Source organism: Haemorhous mexicanus, chromosome 1, assembly GCF_027477595.1.
Source record: "Haemorhous mexicanus isolate bHaeMex1 chromosome 1, bHaeMex1.pri, whole genome shotgun sequence".
Taxonomy (NCBI): Eukaryota; Metazoa; Chordata; class Aves; order Passeriformes; family Fringillidae; genus Haemorhous; species Haemorhous mexicanus.
In genome coordinates, this window is record NC_082341.1 from 73,035,688 (window position 1) to 73,063,362 (window position 27,675).

Sequence of the window (27,675 nt, forward strand, 5' to 3'; positions counted from 1 at the left end):
AGGCGTGCATTCCAAGCTGCAAAATTCTAACTTTTCCATCGTCCAAATTCGTGTGAGTCACCACTGACTTGACTCACATTACTCACATTTCCTCAAACACATTCTTTTAGAATATGTTGAAATTACGGGAAGAATGCAAGCTCTGCAAAAAGCTGCAAGGACTTACAGAAGAAATTTGATTGCACAGCTGTTACATGAAACAAAATCTAGTTTTCTACTGTTTACAGCAGAATCCTGTCTTCAGAATTCTTATCTATTACCATAGTACCATCATTCAAAAAATGAGGAGGAATTGCATCTCTGCATTATCTTCAAGGAACACTTTGCTAATGTCATTATGTCTTTCAGTGCCATCTTGGACTAAACCAAGGGCTAAACCAGCAGATATTACTGGAACAACAGGAGTCTTGTGCTCTTCTAAAGTATTTGGGAGCCAAGCAGGATACCCTAAAGCACCTAAAAAAGTACAATAAACAATAGTACAATATGTGGATGTTTTTGGTCACTATTTTAACATAGAACTATTTCATTTGGAAATAATGGAGTTAGATTTCACAACTGTACTGGAGAAGGTTTTTAAAAAAACATTTTGAGCATGGGATTTCCCATCTTCTAGCACAGGCCTCCCCTCTACTTATCTGTCTCTGTTTATGTTTGGTTGAGATTTAGAAGGAAATGTTTTTATTAGTTACAAGGGTTGGTTTGTTTAGAGAGGCAAAAAAAGGCCAATTGCAAAACCCGAAAGCACTTTGGAAGAGAACATGACAAAGAAAGAAAGGAAGAATTAATTACTTGCCCTTTCTTTTATTCTGAATTTATTAAAAAATCATTCTCTTCTTATGCTACAAAAACACAGGTGAGAACAGGTATCTTACCTCTCTCTGAGTAACAGTTTCCATGATGGTCCCAAAAGCAGGGATTGTAGCAATCCTTACTGAACTACAATGGAAGAATAGGGTCTTTAAGATGTAATCAACACCAGAAAAAAATTACTTAAATAAATATTTAAAAATTAGTACTTTTAAGTTACATTAGTTTCTAGCAATGACAAAGGGGAAAAAAAAAAAAAATCAGACCAGGAAAAAGACAGGATTAACTCAAGGTCTCAGTCTGAAACTCACAATTGAGGATCACTGGACAAGGTAACAAGGGCCGGAGCAACCCGCTTGTCAACTAATGCTTCACTCATGCCTCGAAGAGCCAGCTGGAAACCAGTCAACATGCAATAAAAAACGCTTTGGTAAACGTGAACAACTGGGTTAGCTGTGACTGAGGATGGGCAGGCAGACTCTTGGGGTTGTTCTTGGTTTAGTCACCCGCACAAGACATTAAAGCCACTAAGACTCTATTCATGCTGGAGCATCTGTTAGTAACAAGTTGTTAGTGAGATTAGCAAAGCATCCCTCCTTAGCTTGAAAGAAATACCACATCAGAATGTCCATGAAATGAAGTGCCACGGTTGCCTATCAGAAATGAGATGCAGCCAAAACAACTTTGCATTTCATTAATGCAGGTGATACTTAATTTTGCAGTAGCAAAGCTGATAGCATTACAGAATAATAGTATTCAGCTTCCTGCCAGAAATGATGTAAGCAAATTTGAAAACTGAGAACATTATTAAATATAAACAAAAATTCAATTACATGGATTTAAGTTTTCCATTTAAAGTTTATTCAGCATTTTTATACAGTTTAATTCCAAGTGTTGCAGTAAACCTTTTTATTTAGAAATAAATGATTTAAAGGCTACTTTCCTTTAAAAGGAATTCAATTTTTGTTCAGCTAGATTAAGAGACATAAGTGATGGTTATTTCTTTCTAAGTATTAAGAGGGATGCTAGGTATATAAGACAGTCAGGGAACTTACATTTCAGGGTCACTGGAGAGAGTAATGAGAGCAGGAACAACTCTCTGAGCTACCAGAGTTTCATGTACCCCCTTCACCAACAGCTGAATGGTCGGAGCAGGGGGGTATCACAGGTGATGCACGGAAAGAGCGAGCACAGTATCATGGGAAGAAGAACGGCAAAACCAAGAGAGAGAAAGATAAAACACAAAAAGCAAACCAAAATTAGAAGCTAAGCAAATACTGCTACACTAGAGCTTCATAAACGCAAAGGCATGAAGAAAGCCAAAGTGGTCTGGCAATTAGCACAAATGTGATGCATTCAACAATACAACGTTTTCTTTATTTTCAGATATTTTAAAACTTGAACTCAAACCTTTAGCAAGTACTTGCATATTTTATTTCAGATATGATTATAACTATTAATAAAGTTATGTATAATTAAGTACTACAGCAATGTCAATTTGAGTTTGATGATTTCATGTAAATGCTGTTCCTAACTCAACACAACAGTATTTATCATAGTAGATGGCTGTCGCATGCAACACAGAAGTCTTGACTAGGCCAAATGTGTGTAGATTTCCCCACACTGAGTGACACCTCTCACACCTTTTACAATGAGACAAATAGCACCTTCCCAGATGCCAAAATGTTTTCCTGAAAATCATTCAGGACTCCTTGATATTTAACAACCATCCAAACAGTATAAATGCTGGTCTGTGCAGGGAGAAAATGGAGAATCCTTGAACTATACATGAAATGTATTTCCTCGAGTCTTTTTGCAAACTAAGGAAGAGATGTATTTGTTGCAGTGCATCCCAAACATTAAAAGCTTGAAATCACAGTAAACCTCATTATCCATGAACACAACAAAGTTGTTTGAATCCAGATGTTCCCAGGTGATTTTTTTACATTACCTACGTAGTTATACACAAGCATTTGCTGCATACATTGCAAATGCCCTTTACATGCTTTCTTCATATGAAAACCTACTAATTTGCAAACCAAGTTGCAAACTTTTTTCATAGTCAACAAAATGGTGGGTTTTGTCTTAATAAAAAGAGGAAAGATTAGATATTTCCATTTTGTGTCTCATGTAAGAAAGTCTGCATGTATTTGATGGTTTTAGGAGATGAATATAAAAATCTTATCAGTAAGTTTGTATGAGAAATATGAAATGTCTTTTAAATATTTAGCTATATTCTGATTACTCATATTGCATAATGATCACAAATTAAATTCTAAGCTACCCGCCTGGGAAAAGCAGTAGCTGTCAGTACATCAGTACCAAAACCAGACAGTATTTACATCCTCTAATTAGAGAAGATTTTACATTCTGCTATTTGCTAGAGCATTCCTGCTTTACCAACTCTGAATTTAAACCAAAGTAAGCTGTAAAATATTGGAAGGAACTTGACTTTTCAGAAGCTTCTATATAAAGGACTTGCTCCTATTAAGCATCATTTATGTGTGCATGTATGTGTGTGCATGCACAAGTGCACACAGACATGGAACAGAGCGTGGCCTCACAGACAATTTTACTGGAGAAGGAAGAATGAGGAGAAGCTGTGTAAGAACATAAGACAGTATTGCTGCAAAGCACCTGGAGTGGCAAAGTTGCAACATCCCATACTTGTTATTCAGAAAGTATCAGGATGTCAGTTCAACTACAACATTTTAACATTAATACATTTCACAATTATTTACATTGGCAACAACTCCAAGTGCCAATCTGTTGAGTTCATGGGCTACTCTTCAAACAGCTGTTAAGGACACAGCTCACTGTTTGCTTAGGATGGTTTAACTCTCATATATATAGCTTTACTAATTTTCACATTTATTAAAATAGAGAATGCTTATAATTTTCAATCTTGGACAAACAGAGACTTGAGTTTTCTTTATGAACCTTCATTTAGAGAAAAGCCTAGCAGTTATACAGTGCTTTGAAAAAAAACCCCACCAAAATCTTGGAATTTGTATAATTAGCAAATAATTTAGAACGATCTCAGCTTCATTCCTGTCTGGTCTGCCACATTTTTAAGTATGGTAAAGCATGGTGAACAGATGCATTCCATCATACAGGAAACAAAACATGCTTTATAATACAAGTGTCATTCTGAAGATGTGTTCCCAGCCCTGAACTCAAACAGACCAGCAAAGAAAGCTGATGTATAAGTCAACTTAGACTTATTCACATTCAAATCAGAGCAATCAAATCTGTTTCCATCAGCATTCAAATGGGAAGCTGCTGACTACAAACACCTATACAGAAGCAACAGGAACAGCTGGTGGGCAAAGCTGTGTAGCAACATGTAAGGTTAGAGTGAGACAGACAATGTAAATTGTTATCTTTTTTTGATTCCTCTAGATAATTACTTACACATACTACAGCTTAAAAATGGAAGCACAAAGCTTCCAGCCCCAAAGGAGCCAGGGAGTGGAAAGACCCCCCACCACTTTTGTGTCCTTCCAACCCTTAACAGACTGTAAAGGTTTGGTAAAGCAGTCAGGCCTGCAGTCTCTGTGCTCCTCAGAATTTTCACTGTTCTCATACAGTTGTCCTGCAGATCACATGCTCTTCATCCTATTATCTAAACACTGGGCTTTGCCATTCAGCAGCCTCTGAGGTTACAGAAATTTTTTCGAGTGATGGAATCTTCCAGCAGTGAAACCACTATTACTACCTCTTTGCACAGGTCACTTCCCAAATTTACATATACTATGTATAAATTTGTATGCCATGGCTATCCAGAAAATAGCAATATGCTACTATTTTTAATTAAGAAAAGCATTTAAAAGAAAGCTGCCGAGGCTTTGATAAAAATGGAAATATGCTAAGAAACAAGATATGAAACAGCATGCACAGACTGCCTAAAAGTAATCAACATGCAGCTGAATTTGAAAAGAAGCTGCAACCAAGACAACAGCCCGTTGTCAATGAGGTGTTTCATATGTTTGGCTAATATTTATTAAGGAAAAAGAGCTTATTATTACAAATAGGATATAAAAAATGCATTTGTGACAGGGAAAAGATGCAAATAGATGGTAACAGCATTTAAAAATTGCCATTTCCTTTTTAAAAGGAGGAGCAAAAAAAAAAAAAAACCAGCAAAAAAGGACATTGTTGGATGATTTCAATTGAAGTCTCAGGATGGAGCTTGTTGTGGTTGTTTACTGCTCTCTCTGCCCTGACTTGCAGAGTGTCACTAAAGAAAGCTGATGGATATGTTAAGTGCTCTTTTTTTTCAGAGGCAGACTTCAGATCTGGTTTTGCAAATGGATACAAGATGTCGGGTTCAGCTAGAGGCCCCCTCCAAAGCTATCCAAATGAGACATAAATGGAAAAATGCCCAAAAAAAAGAGAAGGAAAAAGTAATGGTGATTGGAAATATGTGTTTCTAACATGCAAAGGACAGAAAGTTCTCTCTTTGTTCAGCCAATGGAGTATGTCTCAGAGTTTTTGCATATGCCTTTTAAAATGAACATTTGATGAAACAAAGGCATTATGTGAAAATAAAACAAACTAACTAGGCATACATTTCAGGCTTTATTCTGACCAAAATTTATAGATATTAAGGGAAAAATGAAGCTGTCATTATGAGGCAAGTAAAGTAATTGTAAATTATTTTAAAATTCTTTTAATTTGTGCAAAAACCACAGAATTATATGTGTGCCTTCACCACCATACCTGGTATAAAGAAAACTAGTTTGAATTACAATGCAAGTGCACTGCATTAGCATACACAAGACCTACTGAAAATGTTAAGTTGTATATTAGACTACTGAAGACTGATGTGTTGAATAGCAAAAGCAGAAGTTAAAACTCAGAGATGCTTATACTTAACTACAGACCTACAGAAAGGTGTGCTGCTGAACAGAGAACAGATACAGAAACAGCTGAACAACAACCTCCTGCTCCATCACACAGTGCACAGCTTATTTAAGTTGTTTGCAATTATTAAGAATGTACAAACATTGTCTGATTGATCCCTGTTTTAAAAAATAAACTCTAGTTTTAAAAAAGTGAAAAACGGTTTGGAGAACACTTACCTCAAACATTCTAGCAGCTGTACACCGAACAAGAGCAGAAGTATGGACAACTCCATACCACAAAACAGTTAATAGTAGCTCATGATAAGCTGGGTTTGCACTAGAAGAAAACAGTTGGGCAATTGATCAAACAAAAATACTCCCAAGCCCTGGATTTGTTCTTTACCTAAAAAAATGCAGTCTTAAGAATTCCTTGTCCAACAAATCTAAAACTCCAGCATTTATCCTTTCTGAAGGATACAAAATACTTATCTCATTCTGAAAGACTCGCAACATGTTGCAGTCTAGAAAATATGCTCCTTTTTAAAGTTAATTAAAAGAGACCCAAGCTCAACTTTAAGAACAAAATTTTCAATGAATTATATTAAATGCAAATAGACATATAGAACAAATGACAATAGTATGGTAAATACAAAATTAATTTCCATTGTACTCTCAATGAGTTATTTTTGTGGAAATCTTTTGTTTGGATTTTGGTGTTCCTCTTCTACACTTCAGATTTTTTTTTAACTGCTACATGTTTAACCTAGAAATTACATTTACATCAGGGGAAAACAGCAAGTATACCCTTTATTCACCCAAAGCATCACAGTTATTAAAAATTACAAATACATTAGCAGCTTTTAATAAAAGCTTCTAATGTATTTAGATGTAGTTAACCCCAAGGTATATTCTTTACCCTAGTTCCACAAAGGAAGCTTTCAGGCTGTCAAGAGGAGCATGGGACAGTGAAAGCATGGTCATTACATCTTCTAGGAATCCAACTAACAGCTTGCGGTCTTCTTCCTGAAAGAAGGGAAGAAGGGAGTACAGTGATGAATGTGCTGGAAGGATTGCAGAGGACACAAACTATGAAAAAGAACAAATGAGATTAGGCATTTAACAATTTTCTTAGGAACTTCAAAAATGTGTTTAAAGAACAAGAGCCTTTCAAAGCAAACACACGAGATTGTGTTTCATCTACTAAGCACATACTCATGCATAAATTCTTTTCTTAAAGAAATGTCTAAGAACAGTACTTAAGCACATTTCTGATTCCTGAAAGTTTATAAATCATAATCCACTAAAAATTTGTAAGATTATCAAGAATTTTTTTTTTTTCCTGTAAGATATGTGTGTACTAGAACTTGACTGCTCGTTGCTGGAAGATTAGGTAAGATGTATAGCGTGCTTGTTTTAGTACTAGGTAACAAGAAAATTTTAAGACTCCAGCTAGGCTTCAAATGGTAATTTACCTGTTTCAGTACCTGCTTTGCACCATGACGTTTGCCAAGTTCATAGTTAAATGGCTGAGAACTCGTTTCAGGAATAACATTAGTAGAGTTTTGATAGAGGGACATGGTAACACATGATCTAAATGTGCATCACCACCTGACTAGAAAACTTTGCTTGTAAATGTATTTACAGCTGCCCATTCATCTACCTATCTTCAATGCACAAGAACAGTAAGTTTTCAATGAACACAGCAATGTTTCGGTATTTTTTAAAATAAGTTTCACACACTATTACACAACAAAGAAACAGAAACCCAAACCTACCTGAATATAACATGTAAGGACCCCTGTTGCATAGATGGGAACTGTGGCTTTTGTTAGCACTCCATTTCCTGCTGTGGAATCTAATGAAACACAGTGAAGAATTGAGGTTTTATACATACATATGAGTATAGAACATATATACATATTATCTATAGTAGACTTACATGTGTGTATTTAAGTATTGTGGATTCAATCACCTTTTGATATATACACGAAGAATGTATATGCACATATACAGAAACGAGCTTAAATAATACTCAGGAGGTATTTGGATTTGAGATTATTTTTTTTACCTTACACACAATCTTCAATTTCAGAGTGTTCCATTCAGATTAAGACTAGATTTGTCAACATTTCATAAAGATGACAAAAATGAGAACTGCAACCTGACAATGTTAGTGAACAAGAGAATGAAAGTTTTTTCCTGTTGCAGTTAAGATGAATTTATTTCAGTAAAAAGCTACTTACCTATGTTTTCCTCAGACAGTCTTAAGATTTCCTGGAACTGTGGTTTTACCTAGGCAAAGGATGATGAATCTCATGTAAGAATTGGTCAATGGTAATTGGCCAGTTACCACAATGGTAATTGACCTGTTACCAGTGTTATTTAACTTAGAAAAATAAAAAGAATTGCAAAACCAAGAAAAAAAAATCCTCCCAAACAAAATAAAAACAATCCCCTCTCTGGAGGTAGCACGTACTGCTAACAGAGTTTTATCTTTAGGTAATCCTCTCATGTTTGACAATTTCCCTTGAAGTATTTTTAAATTTTATTCAAAAGTTATTTTATTGAGAAAAGTTATATAATTCCTTGATAAAAATGTTTAGATACCACCAACAGAAAATATTTCAGGCTGGGAAGACATCAACTTCAAATTTATTAATCAAGTAAAGCTGAAGTACTTATGTACACTGCAAAGAGTGAACAGTAGGCTGCTCTGAAGAAAGAAAGTTGTTAAATAACCAGAATTAGGACAATCTCTCCTACTCTCTCTGTCACAAAGGAAATATGAAGAATATAGTTTAAAAAAAAAATCGTCCCTGGTTGGGCAAGATGGGAAGGCAATTCAAAAACTACCAAAACCAGAAGAGGACACAAAGACAGCTCTAAAAAAGAGCAGGTTTAAATGTACTTATGGAAAAACATCAATGTGACATTAATATATAAATGGTCACAAACTGTAGGTGTTCCAACATACTGTAAATATAGAGAATACATGTTACCAAGTATGTAGAATATTTAAAGTAATATCTTACCTTAGTGTTTGTAAAAATTTTCCCAAATGTCCTACAAAGTCTCCAGAAAAATCTAGAGAATTCATGGACACAGGCTGTAGATGCTACATTGATCTTGCCAACTATTTCTATAAGCTGTGGTAGCCTAAAAATCAGAAAACAAAAGGATATTAAACACTGCTCTGACTTTTTGCTTTTGTCCATTTACATTTGTATAGATTTATTGCTTATGTTAATAAATACATGAACACCCAGAGCACTGCTGGTTCTAATAAAGTTAGCTACATGTTCTGTACAATTCCTGACCCGTGAAGAAAGCAAGGGTTTAAGTGCCAGAAAAGTCTGACCCATATTTTCAAACATCTGTTGCTATCACGAGATGGAATACAACAATCTTTACTTCACAAGAGAATTAACTATACTGATACAAACATAAAGGAAACAAGTTTTCAGAGCAAATAGTTACCTACATGTTCTGCTAGACTTGATATTTTCTGAATAAAATCAAAGGCAATTCAGCATGAAAATTAAAATGCCTAAAAAAAAGTTTCCTCTTCTGTAATTCTCAAATGCAATCATTCTTAGCATTGTTATAGTCAGTAATTGTTAAACACGACCATGTATTGTATTTGCAGGGAAACTCCCCCATGAAGGCAAGAATGATGAACCTGACTCCATGTTCTCAGAAGGCTAATTTATTACTTTATAATCCTTTATTATATTAAAGAATATATACTATACTAAAGAATACAAAAAGGATACTTACTAAATGCTAAAAAGATAATAATGAAAACTCATGACTCTTTCCAGAGTCTCGACACAGGTTGGCACCAATTGGCCAATGTGTCAAAACAACTCACACCAGAGACCAATGAAACAATCACCTGTGCGTAAACAATCTCCAAACACATTCCACACATGAGCACAACACAGGAGAAGCAAGTGAGATAAGAATTGTTTTCCTTCTCTCTGAGGCTTCTCAGCTTCCCAGGAGAAAAATCCTGGACGAAGGAATTTTTTCAGAGAACGTGAACGCCACAGACCATGCTTAAGAACTATTAATTTTGACACATTTTAAAATTAGGTATCCTAAGACACAAATTAACTCACAGCTGATTGACTACCCATAGCAGAGTCTCCCAGCCTGTGGTGCCCTCATGTTCCAGCTGGTGATCATACAGCTGCAACAGCACTGCCAATTGTTCGCGGCTTCCAATGATGACAGCGACATCCTGAAGAGGCGACACGGGTCGGGGAAACCTAGTGACTGTAAGAGCAGAGAACAAGCAACCATGAACCACAGAAGATGAAAATACCACACAGGTGATGTCAGAAACAACAGCTAAGAAACTCTGAAACTCATTAAATTACTTCTTTATAAGGTTATCAGTTTGCTTTTTAAAAACCAGTGAGTCATAATAATCTCTGAAGAGAATATGTAACCCTCCGTCAAAAAGAGAAAATACAGGGAGATTATGCTATGATTATTATTGCCAGCACAGACTGACCAAGGTCAAACCCTGCCTGACCAACCTGGAATGACAACATCTGTGAACAGGGAAGAGCTACACATGTCACCTATCTGGACTGCTGTAAGGCCTCTGACAGTCTCCCAAAACATTCTCTCTAAACTGGAGAAATATGGGTTTGATGGATCAGCTTTCCAGTGAATGAGGAATTGACTGGATGCTCACATCTTGAGGATAGTGGCCAATGCCTTAATGTTCGGATGGACATCATTTGTGCCTCTCAGGGGTTCATACTGGGAGCAGTACTGTTCACTCTCTTCACCAACGACACAGACAAAGGGATCGAGTGCACATTTGGCAAGTTTGCAGATGACACCAAGCTAGTTGTACAGTGACACACCTAAGGGACAGGATGCCATCCAGAGGCACCTGGACAAGCTTGAGAAATGGGCCCATGGGAATCTCATGAAGCTCAACAAGGCCAAGTACAAGGTGCTGCACCTGGGTCAGGGCAATGCAGGCTGGGGGATATGAAGAGGTTGAGTGCAGACTTGGGGGTGCTAGTGAATGATAAAACTGGACATGACCCAGCAATATTTCTTCGCAGACCAGAAAACCAACAGTATCCTGGGCTGCATCCAAAACAGTATGGCCAGCAGGATGAGGAAGGTGATTAGCCCTCTGCTTCTCTCTCATGAGACTGAACTTGGAGTGCTGCATCCAGCTCTGGGGTGCCCAGCACAGGAAAGACATGGACCTACTGGAGTAAGTCCCAAGGATGGCTACAAAAGTGTGAACAAAGATAGAGCACCTTTCCTATGCAGAAAGGCTGAAAGAACTGTGCTTGTTCAGCCTGGAGAAGACTAGGCTGAAACCTGAAAACTTTTGAATTTGTTATTCAAGTAGTAACCACACAGGTAAAAAGTGCTCATCTTCAAATTTCTCAAGTCAGATAGATGAGCCTTACCATGGCATCCATTTTCAAAGGAGTATCAGACAATAATGTACCACTAGCTACTTTCCAAATTCTCCTTTGTTACCCTTTCTTTGCATCTTCACACACAGCACTATTATCAGCATGTGGCAGGTGTCACCAATAACATCTTTAAAATATTTGCAACAGGAGAAAACACTCCACAGGCTAGGTTTGCTGATCTAAGGAAAACTTCACCATGAGGCTATTCAGTCATAGAATGGTTTGGGTTGGAAGGCACCTTAAAGATCACTTAGTTCCAACCCTACTACCATGGGCAGGGACATCTTCCACTAGACCAGGCTGCTCAAAGCTCCACCCAGCCTGGCCTGGAACACTTTCAGGGATGGGATGGTCTTGTAGGATATTACACAGATAGATAACAGATGGTGATGCTGCTGCATTATGCTGTGTTTTTCCCACTCCATAAATTTGTAAGTATTAACTGAATCTGAGGCTACCCTTCCTGAGCTATTATTGGCTATTAATGGAAATCAGTTCTTTAGAAACCTTTAGGAAGTACAATTCAAAATTGCTTTGCTTTCTAAAAGCTTCTTACAAGAAGTAGAGAAAAACAGATGGAAGTTGGTTTTTTTTTGTGATCATCAGGTATCTCAAGCATAGCAAGGGGTGAAAAAAGGAAGCATTTCTTAAGAATTTACTAAGGAAGACCAATATAAAAAAACAGAAATTAATAATTTACCTTCTATTTGTGGTACTTCTCCCTGAAGTTTAGCCTTGCTTGTAAAAGGTGCATTCTGTAGCACCAGTGCAAACAGCGAAGGAATCAAAGACTGCAGGGCGGACAGATACATGTGGAGCTTATGTTCATCCAAGCCATGTTCTCCTTCCTGAAACAAACAGGACATTAATTTGGAAGTTTTCAGTTTGGAAGATCTGTTCCCTAAGCATGTATTCCCTGGTAAAGCATCAACACATCTGTGATGAGCTTCTACCCAGACACACTAATTATAAAGCAATTTAGCCTAATCATAAGCATATTTTGCCACTCTTAAGTCATCTCTACTGAAAAGATTCAGGCAATATAACCTTTGGCATTTAGCAGTCCATGCTGATGAACAGACTGATATTTTGAAAGAACATTTTTCAGCACATTTTGGAAATGCGGATCGTTTGCCTCAGAGACCAAGGCATCTAAACTGAATAAACAAGTCACCTGTACTCTTAATGCAAGCATCTTCTTTCATTGTGTTAGATAGCTATGAGGCACACAATTTTTCCAGAACTTCTGAGATATCTATCAAATGAAAAGTGCAAACTGGCTCTTAACTGGAAATTACCTAATTTAACCATTCAAATCTACTTTTTGTGCTTATGTAATAAAAACTGTTTACCAAAATCTACAGAATTTAGACATGGGGCAATGCTATAAGGATACAAAATAGAACAGTATTAAAGAAGAGTATGTTTAGTTTGGGGGAGGTTTGGTGTTTTTCCTTGGGTTTTTTTTTTCCTTCTTCCAAAGTAAAAGTGAAGAATACAAAGAAAAATCTCCAATGTAGAAACAGCTGAGTACATACCCTGAGCAATTTTTCAATTTTATTAAGCAGTGTAGGTATAAGATGGAACTGTAAATTTCCCAGTTCTGTTGTCCAGGCAGCATATGCAGGTAAAAATACCTGATGTGTTGCACTAACCACACGTTCTGAAGGGTCTCCTAAAGCTGAAAGCAGCAGTTCAAAACCCTGGTAAAAGACAGTAAAGGATGCAATTAGTTCCCAAAAAAACTGATATACACATTTTTTACCACTCTGCCTTCAAAACCTCAAAGAGAAAAGTTCTTTATTTTTACTTATGTGAAACATTATTGGGCAGCATTAAGCTGAACTACAGGTAGGCTTTGCTGTAGCAAAAGAATCTGTGTTAGTAAGTGATGATGCCAAACTGGCTAACAATATCAGATGGGCAGTGAAGTGGTATGTAAAGGCAAATTATGAACTATTAGACCAGCTTCTGTATAAGGCTTACACCTGAAATTCTAAGGCTACTTGTAGTTTTTCTGTTTTGTCTTGGTGATATAGTAAAATCAACATTCATATAAATTATCAACTTTTAAAAGTATCTTGAAAGATTTAATAAAAATGCAGGAATTTAAACAATTGTCTATTATTATACAACCTCCTTCATTATTTATGAAATATCTATAGAAAGCATTTTACACATAGAGAACCCAAACCAAATGATACCTGTTGATATTTATCTGGATCATCAATATAGCCCATAATGATGCCAAGGCTTTTGATCACAGCTTCTCGTACCAGATCTGCCTTATCTTCCGTTAGCATTTGTTGCAGCATGGAAAGCACTAATGAACTACGAATTTCTTTCTGTTTGTAAATGAGAAACACATTGGTTAAAGCCAATGAAACAAGAAATGTGGATTTGTATCAACTATAATAAAAAGTTCCCACTTCTATTAGTGCTCACAAACAAAATCCCTTTCTCCAACCATAAAATCCTTTATGAATATTACATGTTCAGCTTTCACAATAGAAGATGAACGAATATAAAATGTCAGTAGCTTCATTAGAGAGACTTTTGTCCTACTAAGCACAGAACTAAGGTCCTTTCATTGGCATGGAACCGAAAATAACTAACAGCAATAAAACTGCTATAGGCCTAGACTTTAAGTAATCACTGCATTGCTAAATTGGAGAAATTTGGTTTTAATTTAAGTTCCCTTCCCCCACCCTTTCTCTGAAGCTTCATATTCTAGTTTGCCACTGACAATTTCACTGCTTCTAACTGGCAGCACTCTTGATGTAACATTCCACAGTGTCTGAAGAAGGCTACAGCTAGGTGCCAATTCCTTTTTCATACATAGTTTCCTTAATTGGTCCTAACTATCTTTTCTTTACCTCTTTTTTACTGAAATGAATATTCATATTGTTTTTAGAAACATTTTATAGCTAGATTAACCTGTATTTCTTCATAACAAACTATCTCCTTCCTACAGTGACTTAATGAATCTCATGTGTGATATAAAGTAGAAGACAATGTGACTGTCTATGCATAACATACACACTTGAGGATATTTAAAATGATAAAGGATGCTTACATTATGCATCAGATTTTTACCCTGCTTTCCCTAGCAGGTATTTGGAGTCTGTTAATACTTACTGGAAGGTACGGTGCTAGAGCTCCACAGGATTCTGCTACCAGTAGCCGTCGCTCTGGGTATTTGTGGTTGATCTGGTAAAGAGAAACAGATGGACTATTTGCTTTGCAGTAACCAGCATTCAAAATATGGTTAGAATGAACTGCAGAGGGGTGCACCCCTGTTAAAGGGGTGTCTCTCCACCTCTTCAATAAACACTGACTGAGCTCACAGAAGTTGCACCTGGGTACTAAGCAGCCTCAAATTCTTGCACTGAGGCATAAAAGTGAGGCAGTTGTCCTATAAGACATAGCTTATAGTAGGGAAAGAGTCAGAGAAGCACATATGGAGGTGAGAAGCATGTACATATAAGCAACAAAAAGCAAAGCAGCCCATACGCTGCTTTGCTTTTTGTTGCTTATATGTACATGATTCTAAAGAAGCATGTACATACTCTAAAGAATCCGCATAACTCCTGAACTGGCGCTACATGAAATATTTTGTCTTAAGAAGACTTTCAGGAGCACTGCTCCTCCAAGAGCTGCACAAGTGCCCTCTAGTGCTCTGAGCCAAGCAGTGTAGTGGAGCTGCCCAGGCTTGCTGAGCAATCAGTCAAAAGAAGATACCTGCAGAAGCCTAAACACATTTGCATTCTATTCAAGTTCTGCTCTGAAGTCCAGCATAAATATGGCACACCTCTAAAAACAATTCATATTACCAAGAACCTCTTGATCCTGTGATATTTCCCCTTTCTACTCAAAAGTTGCTTGAAAATTGTGCCTTACAAATATAGTATTTACTATTGACACTTTGGAATCAAGTGTGCATTCTGGTGCAGTCAGATTTAGCCGTTCATGTAATGGTTGTACAATGAAACAATGAAGTGTTTCAATACTTCGTGAATAAAAAAGTTCATAGTACCATGCTGAGAGTAAAATGTGAATTTTTTTGATGCTGTCAGATAAAATAGGATATGCAGCATTTGGTGCAATTGTTTCTTTCTTGCTATGTAGTGTATAGCCTTGGTGAGGCAGCCATCTCACCATGAAAAAAGACCAAAGAACTCACTGCCTTCTTTGTCTCTCTCTTGAAAGACTTGCCTTCAGTAGTCTGAGGTCCCTAAAATCCATGCCAAATTCTGGCACCAGGAGGACCTTTGGCAGAAACTAGCAGGACAGGAAATATTTGATGAAATTGGACATACACTAGTCTGTGGGCCCTGATGGGGATATACCCATGAGTGCTCAGGGATCTGGCTGATATCGTTCCAAGAACACTCTTGACAATTAACAAAATGTGGCAACGGGGCAAGCTCACGAGAACTGGAAGAAAGTAAATGGCACTGCTATCCTCAGGAAGGGCAAGACAGAGAACCCAGTCAAACACAGGCCAGTCTGTCACACCAGCTCCCGGGAAGCTGTCAGAGCAATCGGCCTTACAAAGCATTTCCAAACATCCGAAGGACAAGAAGGTGGCTGGAAATAGCCAGGACGTATTTACATAGAAAAAACGACACAACCAACCTGACAGCTTTGAGATTACTGGCTCAGCACACTCAACAATGACACCTGACTCTGACTGCTCTGGTATGAAATTACTGAAAACTCTCTCAAGAATCAAGTGTGGAAAAGATGATTTCAAAGACACTTAAATTAACAAATTGTAAGCCGCAGGACTAAACTGAAGCCTCAAGCATGAGAATGTTCTTTGAGTATGTCTATCATTATTTTGCATTCATTAATCAGTAGAGCACCTGCAATAATTTTTGGAAGTAAGGAGATTTCACAGATGAAAACTCTTATGGACAAATAAAAGGCTGCTTTAAAACCTACTAGGCTGTGAAAGTGATGAGGCACTGGAACAGGTTGCCCACAGAAGCTGTGGATGCCCCATCCCAGCAAGTGCTCAAGGCCAAGTTGGATGGGGGTGGAGCTAATGGTCTTTAAGGTCCCTTCCAACCCCAACTTTATTATTCTGTAAAATCTTTTACTTATGTGTCATCTTTTCAAATGCAAATTCCCCACTGGCAACAGAGACACACATCATCTTCTGGAACTCTGCCTACGTGAGGGAAACAGCAATGACTAATTTCAGCTGGTTTTAGGTGGTCCAGCATGGCAATACAAATATCACCCCTGATATTGCAAAGACATACTGGAGGAAAAAAGACTCAAATTTCTGTCAGGTTTGTGTTCAGAGAAGATGAGTAGCCCTTGGAAACGAAATGTAACTAAAATGTTTATTATGATTTAATTTTCCTTTTGTCTTTAGTAAGCAGTATTCCAATTTTGGAAGCCAATAATTGGTCACTAGTTTTCACAGAGCCTTCAACTAAATTGAGTCAGTTACCAAATTTTACCGGCAAAAGAGCAGGTAGAGTTTAAAAAGACTAGCCTGATAACTGAGCTCCACAGTGTATCAATGAAAAGGATGAATTCCCTGAGGGCCCAGACCTTTGCATCTGTAAACAGACTTTGGCTGCAGACCAAGAGCATGAATCCTTTTCACAATTTACACATCTACTGCAAAGAGTAGAAAATTATGTCCATACTAGAGTTCCTTCTACAAACTCAAGACTTGTGACAGTGAGATTCAGCTGGTATTTCGCTGGAGAAAATAATGACCTGGTTCCAGTACTGCCAAAGAAAGTCTGGCAAACTGCATTAAGTAAGTGCACTATGCCATATGACTTGGCAGTCTGAGATGCTGTACTTGTACAGTTGGACTCGTTTCTCTTTTGCACCAGCAATTAGCAAGAAGTGGAAGGGAAAATGTGCTCTTCCTGAAGTGAGATAGTTTTTTTTCAAGCACAGTTTAAATTTCATGAGGACTAAGAAAACAAAATGTTGCTTACAAAATTAGGCAAAAATACACAATTCTTTCTATGGCTCCCTTCAAACTACTACTGTCATGAGACCTTCACTTAATAAACAGATACATCAGTCATTCACAACAAGCACAAACGCTGCATATAATTCGTACTTCTACTGTCAGAAAGCATTAAGGCTATTAAAGCTTAGACTTTATTGGGAAACACAGATTGCTGTGCTATGCAAGGAACAGTAGGAAACTACCAGACCAGAAAGACTCTGCCATCAAAGCAGGCATTCCCACACCGTCATGGCTTAGTTATTAATTGTCTTTTCAGGCAATGATGAACTCCCTTTCCTTCACTGTGATAGGAAAATACAACAGATTTTCACCTGAACTCATGTTGTTCTGCTTCCATGCCTCAGATGAAACAGTAAAAACATTTTGGTTTGGTTGTTCAGTTACTTCTATTAATTTGGAATATCTGTGAAAAAGATCACTGTGATTCTACAAGAGACTTGTAAACTTCAGGCTCATCTCACAGGTGCCTTTCTATGAGAGACTTGCCTATGAGTACTTTGGTCTTTGATTTTCTGTTTGAAGAATTTAAACTAGCTGGTGTGGACACTGCTCCAGGGACTTAATACAACATTAAAAAAATCAGCAAATAAAATCTTTGAATGAAAATGGATTTCCAACAGGCTGGAAGGCAGAGTAAAAATTATAAATGTACCTACCTAGCAATATGTTACACGACACTGATGATGAATACGTGCTTATCCACACTTCAATGTAACAAGCTTATTCAGGTATAAGCAGGTAACTAAAATCTCTCTAGATAGTCTTTAACAGGCTTTCTGCTTCTGAGGTGTTTTAAATATTAGATAAAAATATATATGATGAGAAAAAAGAACACCCAAATATTTTTCTGAAAACCAAACCCAAAACCTCCCCCTTGAACAAGTAAAACTCAAATTTATGAACTTTTAACTGATTTTGGAGCGTAAAGCAAACACTAATCAGTTACCTGCTCCCAACACTGCGGTAAAAGTTCAGCTTCTACACGTGTTGGTCCAACATGTCGGGCAAATGCCACGCACCCAGTCAGTATCATCTGTCTGAAAAGATAAATTGCAAGCTTTAACCTGTTTATAAAGTTTTATAATATATAACATATACTCCTTAAGTCAGGAAAAGTGCATGCTGACAGGCAATAGATAGCTGTCTGCAGTCAAGATTTCACACCATCCACACTGACTTAAAGACTAAATATTAAATTGAAAGCCACTAATATCCCTGTTCATTGCAGGGTGGGGATTTGCTTACATGACCTTCAAACATCCCTTCCAACCCAAACTATTCTATGATTTTACCTTGTTTTATATTCAGAATGCCTTTCCAAAATCCTGCAGATCCTCAACTCCATAAACCAGTCTGAGAACCTCTGATTTGGGTATTTCAGATATTCTGAAGTCTGAGATTGGGAGTCTCTGACTAAATTTCTCATTTCTTAGTACTGAATACTATCATGCAGTAAAAGGATCTAAATTACCTAATACTATCATAGTATCAGTATTTCACTGAAGTAAATTGATTTTATATAGAAGCATTTGTGAGATTTAATGAACTTTCTTCAGAGCAAGCAGCTTATTTCTTTTAAGACATAGTTTTGCAACATTCTGACATGCAAGTTACTGTCATCTCTCACAAAATACTGAACTTCACTCTTGTGAGAAATTTTTTAAAGCCCACTAAAAAATGAAAGCAAGTAATCAACCAGTAGGATCTATGATCACCTGTTATTTGTATTCATATACTTTTTTACCTTTCACTAAAGTTTGCAGGAAATTGCCATTGTTCCATCAATTTAATAGGCATAGAGGCATATATAAAATTTCAGTAAGACTGTACTAAATTGTCATTTGTGGTATTTTATTTAATGACTGTCTATCTTGCTAAGATGTTTTTACTTCTATTTTTCCTGTTGATAGGATTGGAATAGTACCAACTTTGAATGCAATTCACCAATTCTATTTACCTTTAGAGCCTACATGAATTATTTAATACCCAGTTTCAAATGAGAATGTGTGGACATGAGAGTAAATTTTATCACTTCCTCAGTAAGATTAGGACACCACTCAGAGTTTATTATTACTCCTCTGTGAAATGTAAGCCGGAATTAATTTGTTACCATTTCAGTGTCACGTCTAGACTCCTAAATATTTTCTGTACCAGTAGCATTCCCTTAAGGTTGAAAGGCAGAGATTCTGCTGGTTATCTTTTAACTCCTTAGAGAACATACTCCATCAAAAAAAGACTCATTCACTTTAAGAATTTTCTAGGAGAAAGATCCTATCAAAAAGTTGGGGGTTTTTTATCCCAGCATTCTTTCTGCCAACAATCAGAGAAAGCTCTTCTGTGTTGTGTGTGTTTGGGATTTTTACCTCTCTGCCACAGTCACAGAACTAGGCCTTTCATTAAGGTAAAAAGTAAGGAGAAAATAAAAATTATTAGGTAAGACTCGAGAAATCAACAGCTGATAGCAATATGGAGACAAAAGTCTGCAGTAATTCTCAGTTCTACTGCAAACAAAATAGGCATTTGAATTATGGTCTCTGGTTCTATACACTACACCTAATCTCAGAGCTGGGCAAGAGAATATCTATTTTAAAGACTAAAATAGCAGAAAATAGCAGAACACAGTAATCACTTCAAGTTTTCTGTTTTATAAATGGGATAAAACAAAATACTTTTTCTTAAATCAAATCTTTTTTAAAACTTTCCATGAAATCTCAAACTTAAGTCAGATTTCTTTTTGCCCTGCCTACCATGATAAGAATTTGAAGATATTTCAAAAATATTTTAAAATAAGGTTTAAAATGTTTTACTGCAACCATTTTAACAGCATATAATAATAGTCAGCATTTCAGGGAAAGGAAAGTTGTAAGGATCTGAGTAAGAGGTGATTGGAGTAATGTTTTAATCTTGTCCTATTAGAGTCAAACATTAATCTAATTTCTTCATGAAAAGAAGCCTCCAAAACCAACATAATTGTAGAAAAAGGAGGTTAGGTGAACACATTTTTGTTCCTCTGCAGAACAGAATTTGATAGGCATTTTTAAAAGTTGAATGGAACATTAATGAGCAAAGCCATGAGGATACAAGTGGCCTTGTCAAATACAATGTTAGTGTACAAGACTATAGAAATATGCCAAGCACCAAAAAGCATCTCCCATGGGCAAGAGATATAGTCCAGGCTTTCTACATAATTGTTAACATACTTCAGAGAGAAGTATGTTAACAAGAAGTATGTTTACAATTTGACATTGTAAAACAAAATACTTCTTTTAATGGGTTAATTCTTAGAAATGCAATGTCACAATTCAGTCTCTCACATTTAGCAAATTAAAAATGTCAACTAATCAGCTGGTACATCCAGGTACAATGTAGTAGGCCTGTACAGTACAGCAGAAGGTAAACAAGTAACAAGAGATAATTAACATCATCATTCTGGTGACTAAACCTGAATGTCTTTGCTCACTTCATATTGCATAAGACTTATAAAATATTATTTTAAAGTATTTAGATAAAAACAAAGCATGCATAATACACTTCCATACAAATCTATAAATATAACCTCCCTTTAATTCTGAAAAAGTATGTTCTATTTAATTACTATCAGAATCTCTTTTATTTCACGGAATCTTAACTGGTTTTCCATCAGATTATGGCACCTTTAAAAGCAATTGTTATTTCTATGTGTGAAAATGTATATTATGTATATGCATGCTTTGTCCTAGAGTTTATGGCAGACTATTTTTCCGAGATTTCTCATGGAAACAGGTATATATATTTTTATTTATAAATCTCTAATTTGCAACAAAAATGGAAAAAAATTAAAGGGAAAAAAGCTTTTTCTGCATTTTCTTCTTTCTTAACTGCTGGAAAAGACACGCCTAATGCACCTATTGGGGGATACGAAAAGTCTACTTGATCGGCCACCAGTCCTGTAACAAATTAATCAGAAGAGACTCCAAGTGACATGTAATTTCCTTCCCCTTGAACCACAAATTATTTTAGCTTCTCAATCCACTGGGACATTTAAAACACTTCAGAAGCAGATTTCTAATGACTCTGAAGTAGAACCAAGACTGCATCTTTTTGTAATTTCAATCTACATGGTGCCACTATGCTACAAGTTGCTTTTGTTTATTTAAGCTTTTTTTTGTCTCCAAAGCCATGACTTTTAATTATACCTAATCTCTAAATTTTACCATGGGAACGGTTTAAAAAGATGCCTGAACCCTTCAGTTTTGGAAAGTTTCCAAAAGAAATGCTTTCCACCTATTTAATAAAGCCTATTTTGTCTGAAGACAGCCTACAGCAACAATAGATATAGATGCTTTCCAAAACATCTCTAATGAAAATAATGAAAGAGCTACAGATCAAACAGATTCCACAGTTAAGAGAAGGAAACGTACCAGCTTTGGTACTGTCTTTCAACCTTAAGGATATTCTCATCAAGATCAGATTTCCTGAGCACTAGGGAAGAATTAAATTCATAGAACAAAAGGTGTAATTTGTTTCAGAAGCTTAACCAAAATGAAACAAAGTCCTTAACACTTGTCAGACCTAGATTACTGCTACATTCTTCTGATTTTTTTATTGCCACCATAGTCATGAGCCATACGTAGAAAGAGCACTGTTTTCCCTAAAGAAATGTGGTGGTCATCTGAACAAACATGTAGGTCACTAAGACAGGTTTAGAAAAAAAAATAAGCTGTTTTGATTTCTACATCAATCAGTGCTAAGAATTACAATGTTGAAGACCATTTTAACAAAACAGTTTAAAATAATCTTTAAACAGAAAAAGGAACTGAAATGACACTGTAGCTTATAAGCACATTTTTACAATTCAGTAACTGGAAGTACAGGTCATGGAAATGGAAAGTCCTGAACTTGGCATAAATTTATCAACACTATATAAGCAAAACACCAGCTTAAACAAAACTTGTTTAACACCACCCAATAATATCCAATTTTTACTAGTTCTGCTGCTTGCACCGAGAAAAAAGCTCCTGCTTGTCCCATATTACACAAGCGCAAACACACCTTTGCTCATCGTCTGGTCGTTTGATCAAATTGAACAGTATGTGCAGAAGCTGATCTCTCTCTTTGGGTTCAGGATGGAGGCAGGCTGTACACAGTATGAGTGGGATCAATTCCTAAAAAGTTGTGGGTAGGGGAAAACCAAACAAAGTAAAATTGCTTTGGGCATACATTCATTTACTGCAAAAGAAACTAAGAAGATAAATCTAAAACCATATAACATGAAAACAGAAAAGATATTTTGGAGTCCTGATGCCTTATTAAGTGACTTGAGGAAAGTGAAGGTCTACAAAAGTTAAAATTATTTTCCTGCTAGGAAAAATCAGGGGAAAATCAGCACATGAAATGAAAAGCTGTGCAAAGATTACAATTAACATATGCCGGTCACCTGTAACCAGAATTAGAGGACAATCATGGTTTCAACTGTTTTCACTACCTACTGAACTGAAGCTCCACAGACAACTATGGAATAAAGCTCCTATGAAAAAATGCCACGGAGTTAAAGATTAAAATTTCCAATTAAACATCCATACAGTTTTGTGCACAAGTTTGAAAAAATAAACACTGAGAAGCATACATTGGTAAAGGTGACTGCAGACAGATTTTGTGTTGACTGACAATTATCTGATTTTTGTAAAGGTTCTGTGATTTTTTTTTTTTTTTTTGCATACAAAAGCGATCTCTGAAGCTGAATTTTCTTTTTTGAGCAATTAAAACCCCTTAGAGGAACAAATTACAAAGAAAATACTGTGTAAAACATGGAGAGAAAATATAAGGATCTTCATAGTGAAGGCCTCCTCTTTTCTAAATATGCCTACAAAGCTCATGGTATTCATTCCCAGAAGAAACAAATGTTTCTAAAACATTGTCTGGAAGTCCCTTCCCTTGACCTTGTTGATGTGAGCTTTTACTCCAACTGAATTTGGAAACCAGACAGTTTTTAAGTGATTTAATATCTTAGAGACAGAAACATCACACTGGGAGGTCAGGAAAAAAAGAAGAAGAAAAACCTCAGTGTCTGGAAAAAACACTGGCAAGTAATCTGGAGATTACCTTGCACACCTGCTGTGTACTTTGGAGTAATTTTCAGCAGAAAGACTTCTTGGGAATTATTAAGATGTGACAAATGAGCAGGTGACAGTGGGGAACACATCTACCATTAGTAGGAGAAATTATATAAAACCTAGAAAAACCTGTGGTTGTTTAGAATGACTTTGCAGGGAGGTGCAAATTTCTTCTTGCAGATGTTCAAAGAGACCTAATCGTGATGTTTTTGTGGACCTGTGGAAACACCACTGACAACGTCCTCACTGCTCAACCTGTATTTTCCTAAACAGCAGGAGCTCTGTATTAAACACAGAACAAGACTCCCTTTTAGAGCAGTGCCTAAGCTAGCCAACTCCTGACAAAGTTGGTTTGTTTTTTTTTTTGGTTTGTTTTTTTTTTTTTTTTTTTTTTTTTTTCCTTTTCCCATTTTACAAGAATTCTACTCGATGTGCTATTTTACATCTCCAAAGATGACTGAGACAACCTAAACTGTATTTTAACATTCTATGATTCTGGAAGATATATTTGCAAAATTCAACTCATTTATGATACAGATTAGAGAATTTATGACAGAAGAGTCAACATGGAAATATCCTACCTATCACTTAAAAAAATCTAAAAGGAGAGAAGGAGAAATGAAAAATAAATTTGAATACTTTGAACATTTCCATTTCTTAAATACTTTTAATAGTAACTGGGGTTGCTTTTAAGTGTAGCACAACACAAAATAACATGAACTGAAGATCTGCATTAAAGGAACTTTACAAATGAAATTGCATGAAGAACTAAGTAACTTTCTTCAGCTGAGCTTCTTTCCCTCTAGAATCTGCATGTTAGATCTCATTATTTTTGGTTACTTCAGATTTTTGCCCATTTAAAGTTATGAGAAGTCAGAGGATTAACTTATTTAACTTCTTTTTTTGGACTGCATAGAATTTTCTCTCCTGCAAACACTGCTTTAATTCAAAAAGACTTGAAAGAATATTACTAAAATAATACCCGCCTCAACACCATTCTAAATACCGCTACTTACAGATTAAACTAAAATCTTTTAAATAGGAAATCTGATTGCATTTTGTAGATACAGAACTATTTAAACTAAATTACTAACATGAAGAACAAAGCTAATTTAAAAACTTAAAGTTAATTAAATATCTGTAACTGTAGCGAAATCTAAATTTCTGAAATCTGATCTAAATTCATATTATTCAACTGTTGTTGCAAGTATTCTTAAACACTCCTATGAAAAACTTTACAAAGAATATACTCCATGAAATGGGACATTTATGGAATTTTTGTTTCATCTGCTGAAACCAATACATTGATTTCAGTTCCTTAGTATGTTTGAGTACCTACTCCAAAACCTCAACTGCTTACTCAGAGCTACTACTAGATTTTAAAGCAGTACCATGAGGTGGGGTTTTTTAAGCTTCTTATGGAATTTAAGGAAGTTAACATTGTCTTTTTTCAGCTGAGTCTGCGTGAAAGGTAAACACCTGAGAATATTCACCTAGAAACTACTGCCTTGTGTCTGAAAGGCTAATGAGTAACCTAACAGCATTGACATGGGCAGATACAAGGCTGGTTCTTTACCTTGCAGCAAGCTGGTTATTATAGCTGACGGAATTAGCTGTATTTTCTTGTCCATTGGTCACATTCTCTCATGCATACTATGGGAGAAGAGAGTGTTCTCTGCATCGCTGCATCAGGGCTTCTACAGCTCCTTCTATTAACGGGAGTGGAGAAACAGTGAGAAGTCTTGAACAGTGTTTTCTGTGCTCCCTAAAGCCCTAAGGGACAGGAAGGTAAAACTGGAAGCAAAGGGGACTGTGGCACAAGAAGAACAAAACTGCTCTACAGAGGGATCAAACAGGTCAAGTGAAGTCTCCCAAAGACTTATAAGGGGCAAATTCTCCTCAGGACATTCAGGAGCATTAAGGAAAAAAAAACAACCTACTGGTAGGTTTGAGCTCATTTCTTCCTGGTGCTAAGGGTCATGCCTTTGATGTAGATTTGTTTTACAAATCTCAGATTTTTCGTTCCTGAAACCAGCAGAGAAGCTATAGGAAGTAGCAATTTTCAATAAAACACAGTAAGATTAGTATTTGGCTGTTAGATTCAAGATTCAAGAGAAAAGTTCACAATATAGTATTGGAGATTCTATATAATTATTAATAATGAAGGAGTGGACTTCCAGTGCTATTTGAAACACTCTGCATTCCTTGGGAAGGAATACCACTTGTGCTGACAGTCATAAAGCAAGAACTAAAGTTTCAAAAAAAACCTAACAACTCTCCCTCTATTTCATTTGGGAACTTTGCTTAACATCCTGTTCATCCCCAAAGTCCTTCTTTTCTCTTTTGCCTTTGAGTTCCGAACATGAGTTTTGATAGTTCATGTCAGTGTTAGTCAACAGGAGTGACTAGTGACTCATGACCATTGAAAGAAGGGTGACTTCCAGAGATTTGATACTGTTTTCCCATTAGATTCCAAGCAGACTGGCATCATAACATTGTTGGCACTTGCAGCTTGATGCAATAAAACATTATGTGCCACAGGTCCCATCTCTACTATTGAAAAGCCAAATTCCAATCTGAGGCAGTTTATACCCGTGAGCTACTCAGATGCAGAATGGAGAAAAAGAAGATATTTTGGTTTTACTGTGAGAGAAGCTACATACAGATGACTGACGGACAATGCTCTGAGGCTGACCTAACACGCTGCACAGGAGAAATGAAACAGTCCATCTTCCCTCTGCTCTGCTTCTCTGTAACTCTCCATGTAGGTCTCTCCAAAGAAAAACTCACATTTTTCTCACCATAGTATCTCCGGACAACTTCTTCCTATCTTACAACAACTTGCTCCATTACCTTTGAAGGGGATTCACTCTTTGAGTTATGAATAAAGGCAACATTTACATGGACATACAGAGTAGCTCTCTCTTCATTATGGACAAAAGAACATGGCTTTTTAATAGTAGTTAGTATCATCTAAACTATATGCCTATAGTTCCTCCTATATATTAAAAGTATTACAACAAAATATTAAACTTCGGGTTTTTTAAAGTGCATCATATAGTGAGCATCTCAGAAGGTAGCAAGGACTTTTCTGTCAGTGTCGTTTCCATCATTATAATAATGTTTTGCTACACATTCCAACGAGTCTTCTACATTTTATTGCTCTCACTAATTACTGTGTTCTTGCTGGATTTGTATAAGCAAAATAATTATCTCAAAGAATAAATTTAACTAGTGTTAAGTGTCAAGACTGGTTATTTCAATAGGTTCAAATAATAATATTTTTATTAAACCAAATATTAATGTATTAATATTGCAGACAACAATATATAAACCAGGATGACATGATCAATTTTGTTAATGTGTGCCTTTTAATCTTCTTTAATAGTCAATGCTTGTATCATGAACCAATACTGTGTTAAAATTATTCTGTGACTTAGCCTCTGACAACAAGTAAATAAAATGAAATAATTTTATTGTCTGCAACTGAAATAGCTGCAGGCACCAACAAAACACTGATAGGAACTGTCTTGGGCAAGAATGTATTTAAAGTTCCAAATTAATTATTTTAGTTTTAAAATGGAAAAAAAAAAAAATCATGGGATTACCGCATGACTCAAAAACTTTGTGCTACTAATCTTACCAATATTAAAATCACAGCTCTAATTACACACAGCTCTTTCATGGGGTGAGACTATTATTCCAGGATCCAAAGTAAGCCTCTCAGAGATCTCAAAGGGATCCTTTTACATAAGAATCAATGGTAGGGTGTGGGTGTGAAAAGACTTTCTACTTTGTCTGTATCTACTGTTTATTTGAAAACACACATATAAAAATTTGTGATACAAAAAAAGCTGGCAATTCAATTCATAAACATCAAATTCAACTCCTCGCACCCATGAACTATCTAAGCTTTACAGACAAAGTGTTGAAAGACACTGGCTTTCAGACTAAAGATGAAAAGGATACTCTATGAGACTGAGTATTTTACTCAAAGGAAACTGCACTAGGCCCTCAATATTGAGCAGAAAGGAACTAAAGGACTCAAAAAATGGTTATGTCTCATGTGCATCCTCACGCCCGAACAAAACAGCCCTGCAAGCCAAACCCAGCACTACATGTATACCAGAAAAGGACCAGCAAACAGGCTGTGGTCAATACTACCCCTGTTTAGAAACACAACCTTTAGAAGTCTACTGCAATTTAAGTTTTACAGAGTTACAAAGTATTGTAATAGTTCAGTCAGATTTCTTTATTCTCTCCTATCATGGGAAATTGAAGTGGTCATCTAGAAAATATCAACAATTGATAATTTTCATGCCCAGAAACTCAGGTTTATGTACTTTTATCCATATCCAACCATATGAAATCTGCTAGACACAACCTCTGGAAGCAAACAATTAAGTATACTGCCAAGATCTGACACAGTCTTCTTTTGCAGTTCTTTCGCAAAGCCAGTATTT

At 36.3% G+C, this 27,675-nt stretch overlaps 1 protein-coding gene across 4 annotated transcripts in view; it reads right to left on the reverse strand.

Moving 5' to 3' along the window:
• Window positions 1–27,675, reverse strand: part of RELCH (RAB11 binding and LisH domain, coiled-coil and HEAT repeat containing) — a 76,401-nt gene that overhangs the window by 11,918 nt on the left and 36,808 nt on the right. Inside the window, exons 1-15 of one of the 4 annotated variants that reach the window (XM_059854218.1) lie at window positions 24,789–24,918; window positions 22,152–22,264; window positions 18,067–18,157; window positions 14,252–14,323; window positions 13,318–13,458; window positions 12,652–12,816; window positions 11,814–11,961; window positions 9,779–9,935; window positions 8,690–8,813; window positions 7,901–7,949; window positions 7,433–7,512; window positions 6,574–6,680; window positions 5,895–5,994; window positions 1,866–1,948; window positions 876–939 (exon numbers count right to left, since the gene is read on the reverse strand). In XM_059854218.1, the coding sequence (XP_059710201.1) occupies window positions 876–939; window positions 1,866–1,948; window positions 5,895–5,994; window positions 6,574–6,680; window positions 7,433–7,512; window positions 7,901–7,949; window positions 8,690–8,813; window positions 9,779–9,935; window positions 11,814–11,961; window positions 12,652–12,816; window positions 13,318–13,458; window positions 14,252–14,323; window positions 18,067–18,153 (1,377 nt within the window). In that variant the 5' untranslated portion in view covers window positions 18,154–18,157; window positions 22,152–22,264; window positions 24,789–24,918. Of the gene's footprint in view, window positions 1–875; window positions 940–1,121; window positions 1,205–1,865; window positions 1,949–5,894; window positions 5,995–6,573; window positions 6,681–7,432; window positions 7,513–7,900; window positions 7,950–8,689; window positions 8,814–9,778; window positions 9,936–11,813; window positions 11,962–12,651; window positions 12,817–13,317; window positions 13,459–14,251; window positions 14,324–18,066; window positions 18,158–22,151; window positions 22,265–24,788; window positions 24,919–27,675 lie in introns of those variants that run through there. The other 3 variants (XM_059854197.1, XM_059854189.1, XM_059854207.1) reach the window with 3 other exon arrangements.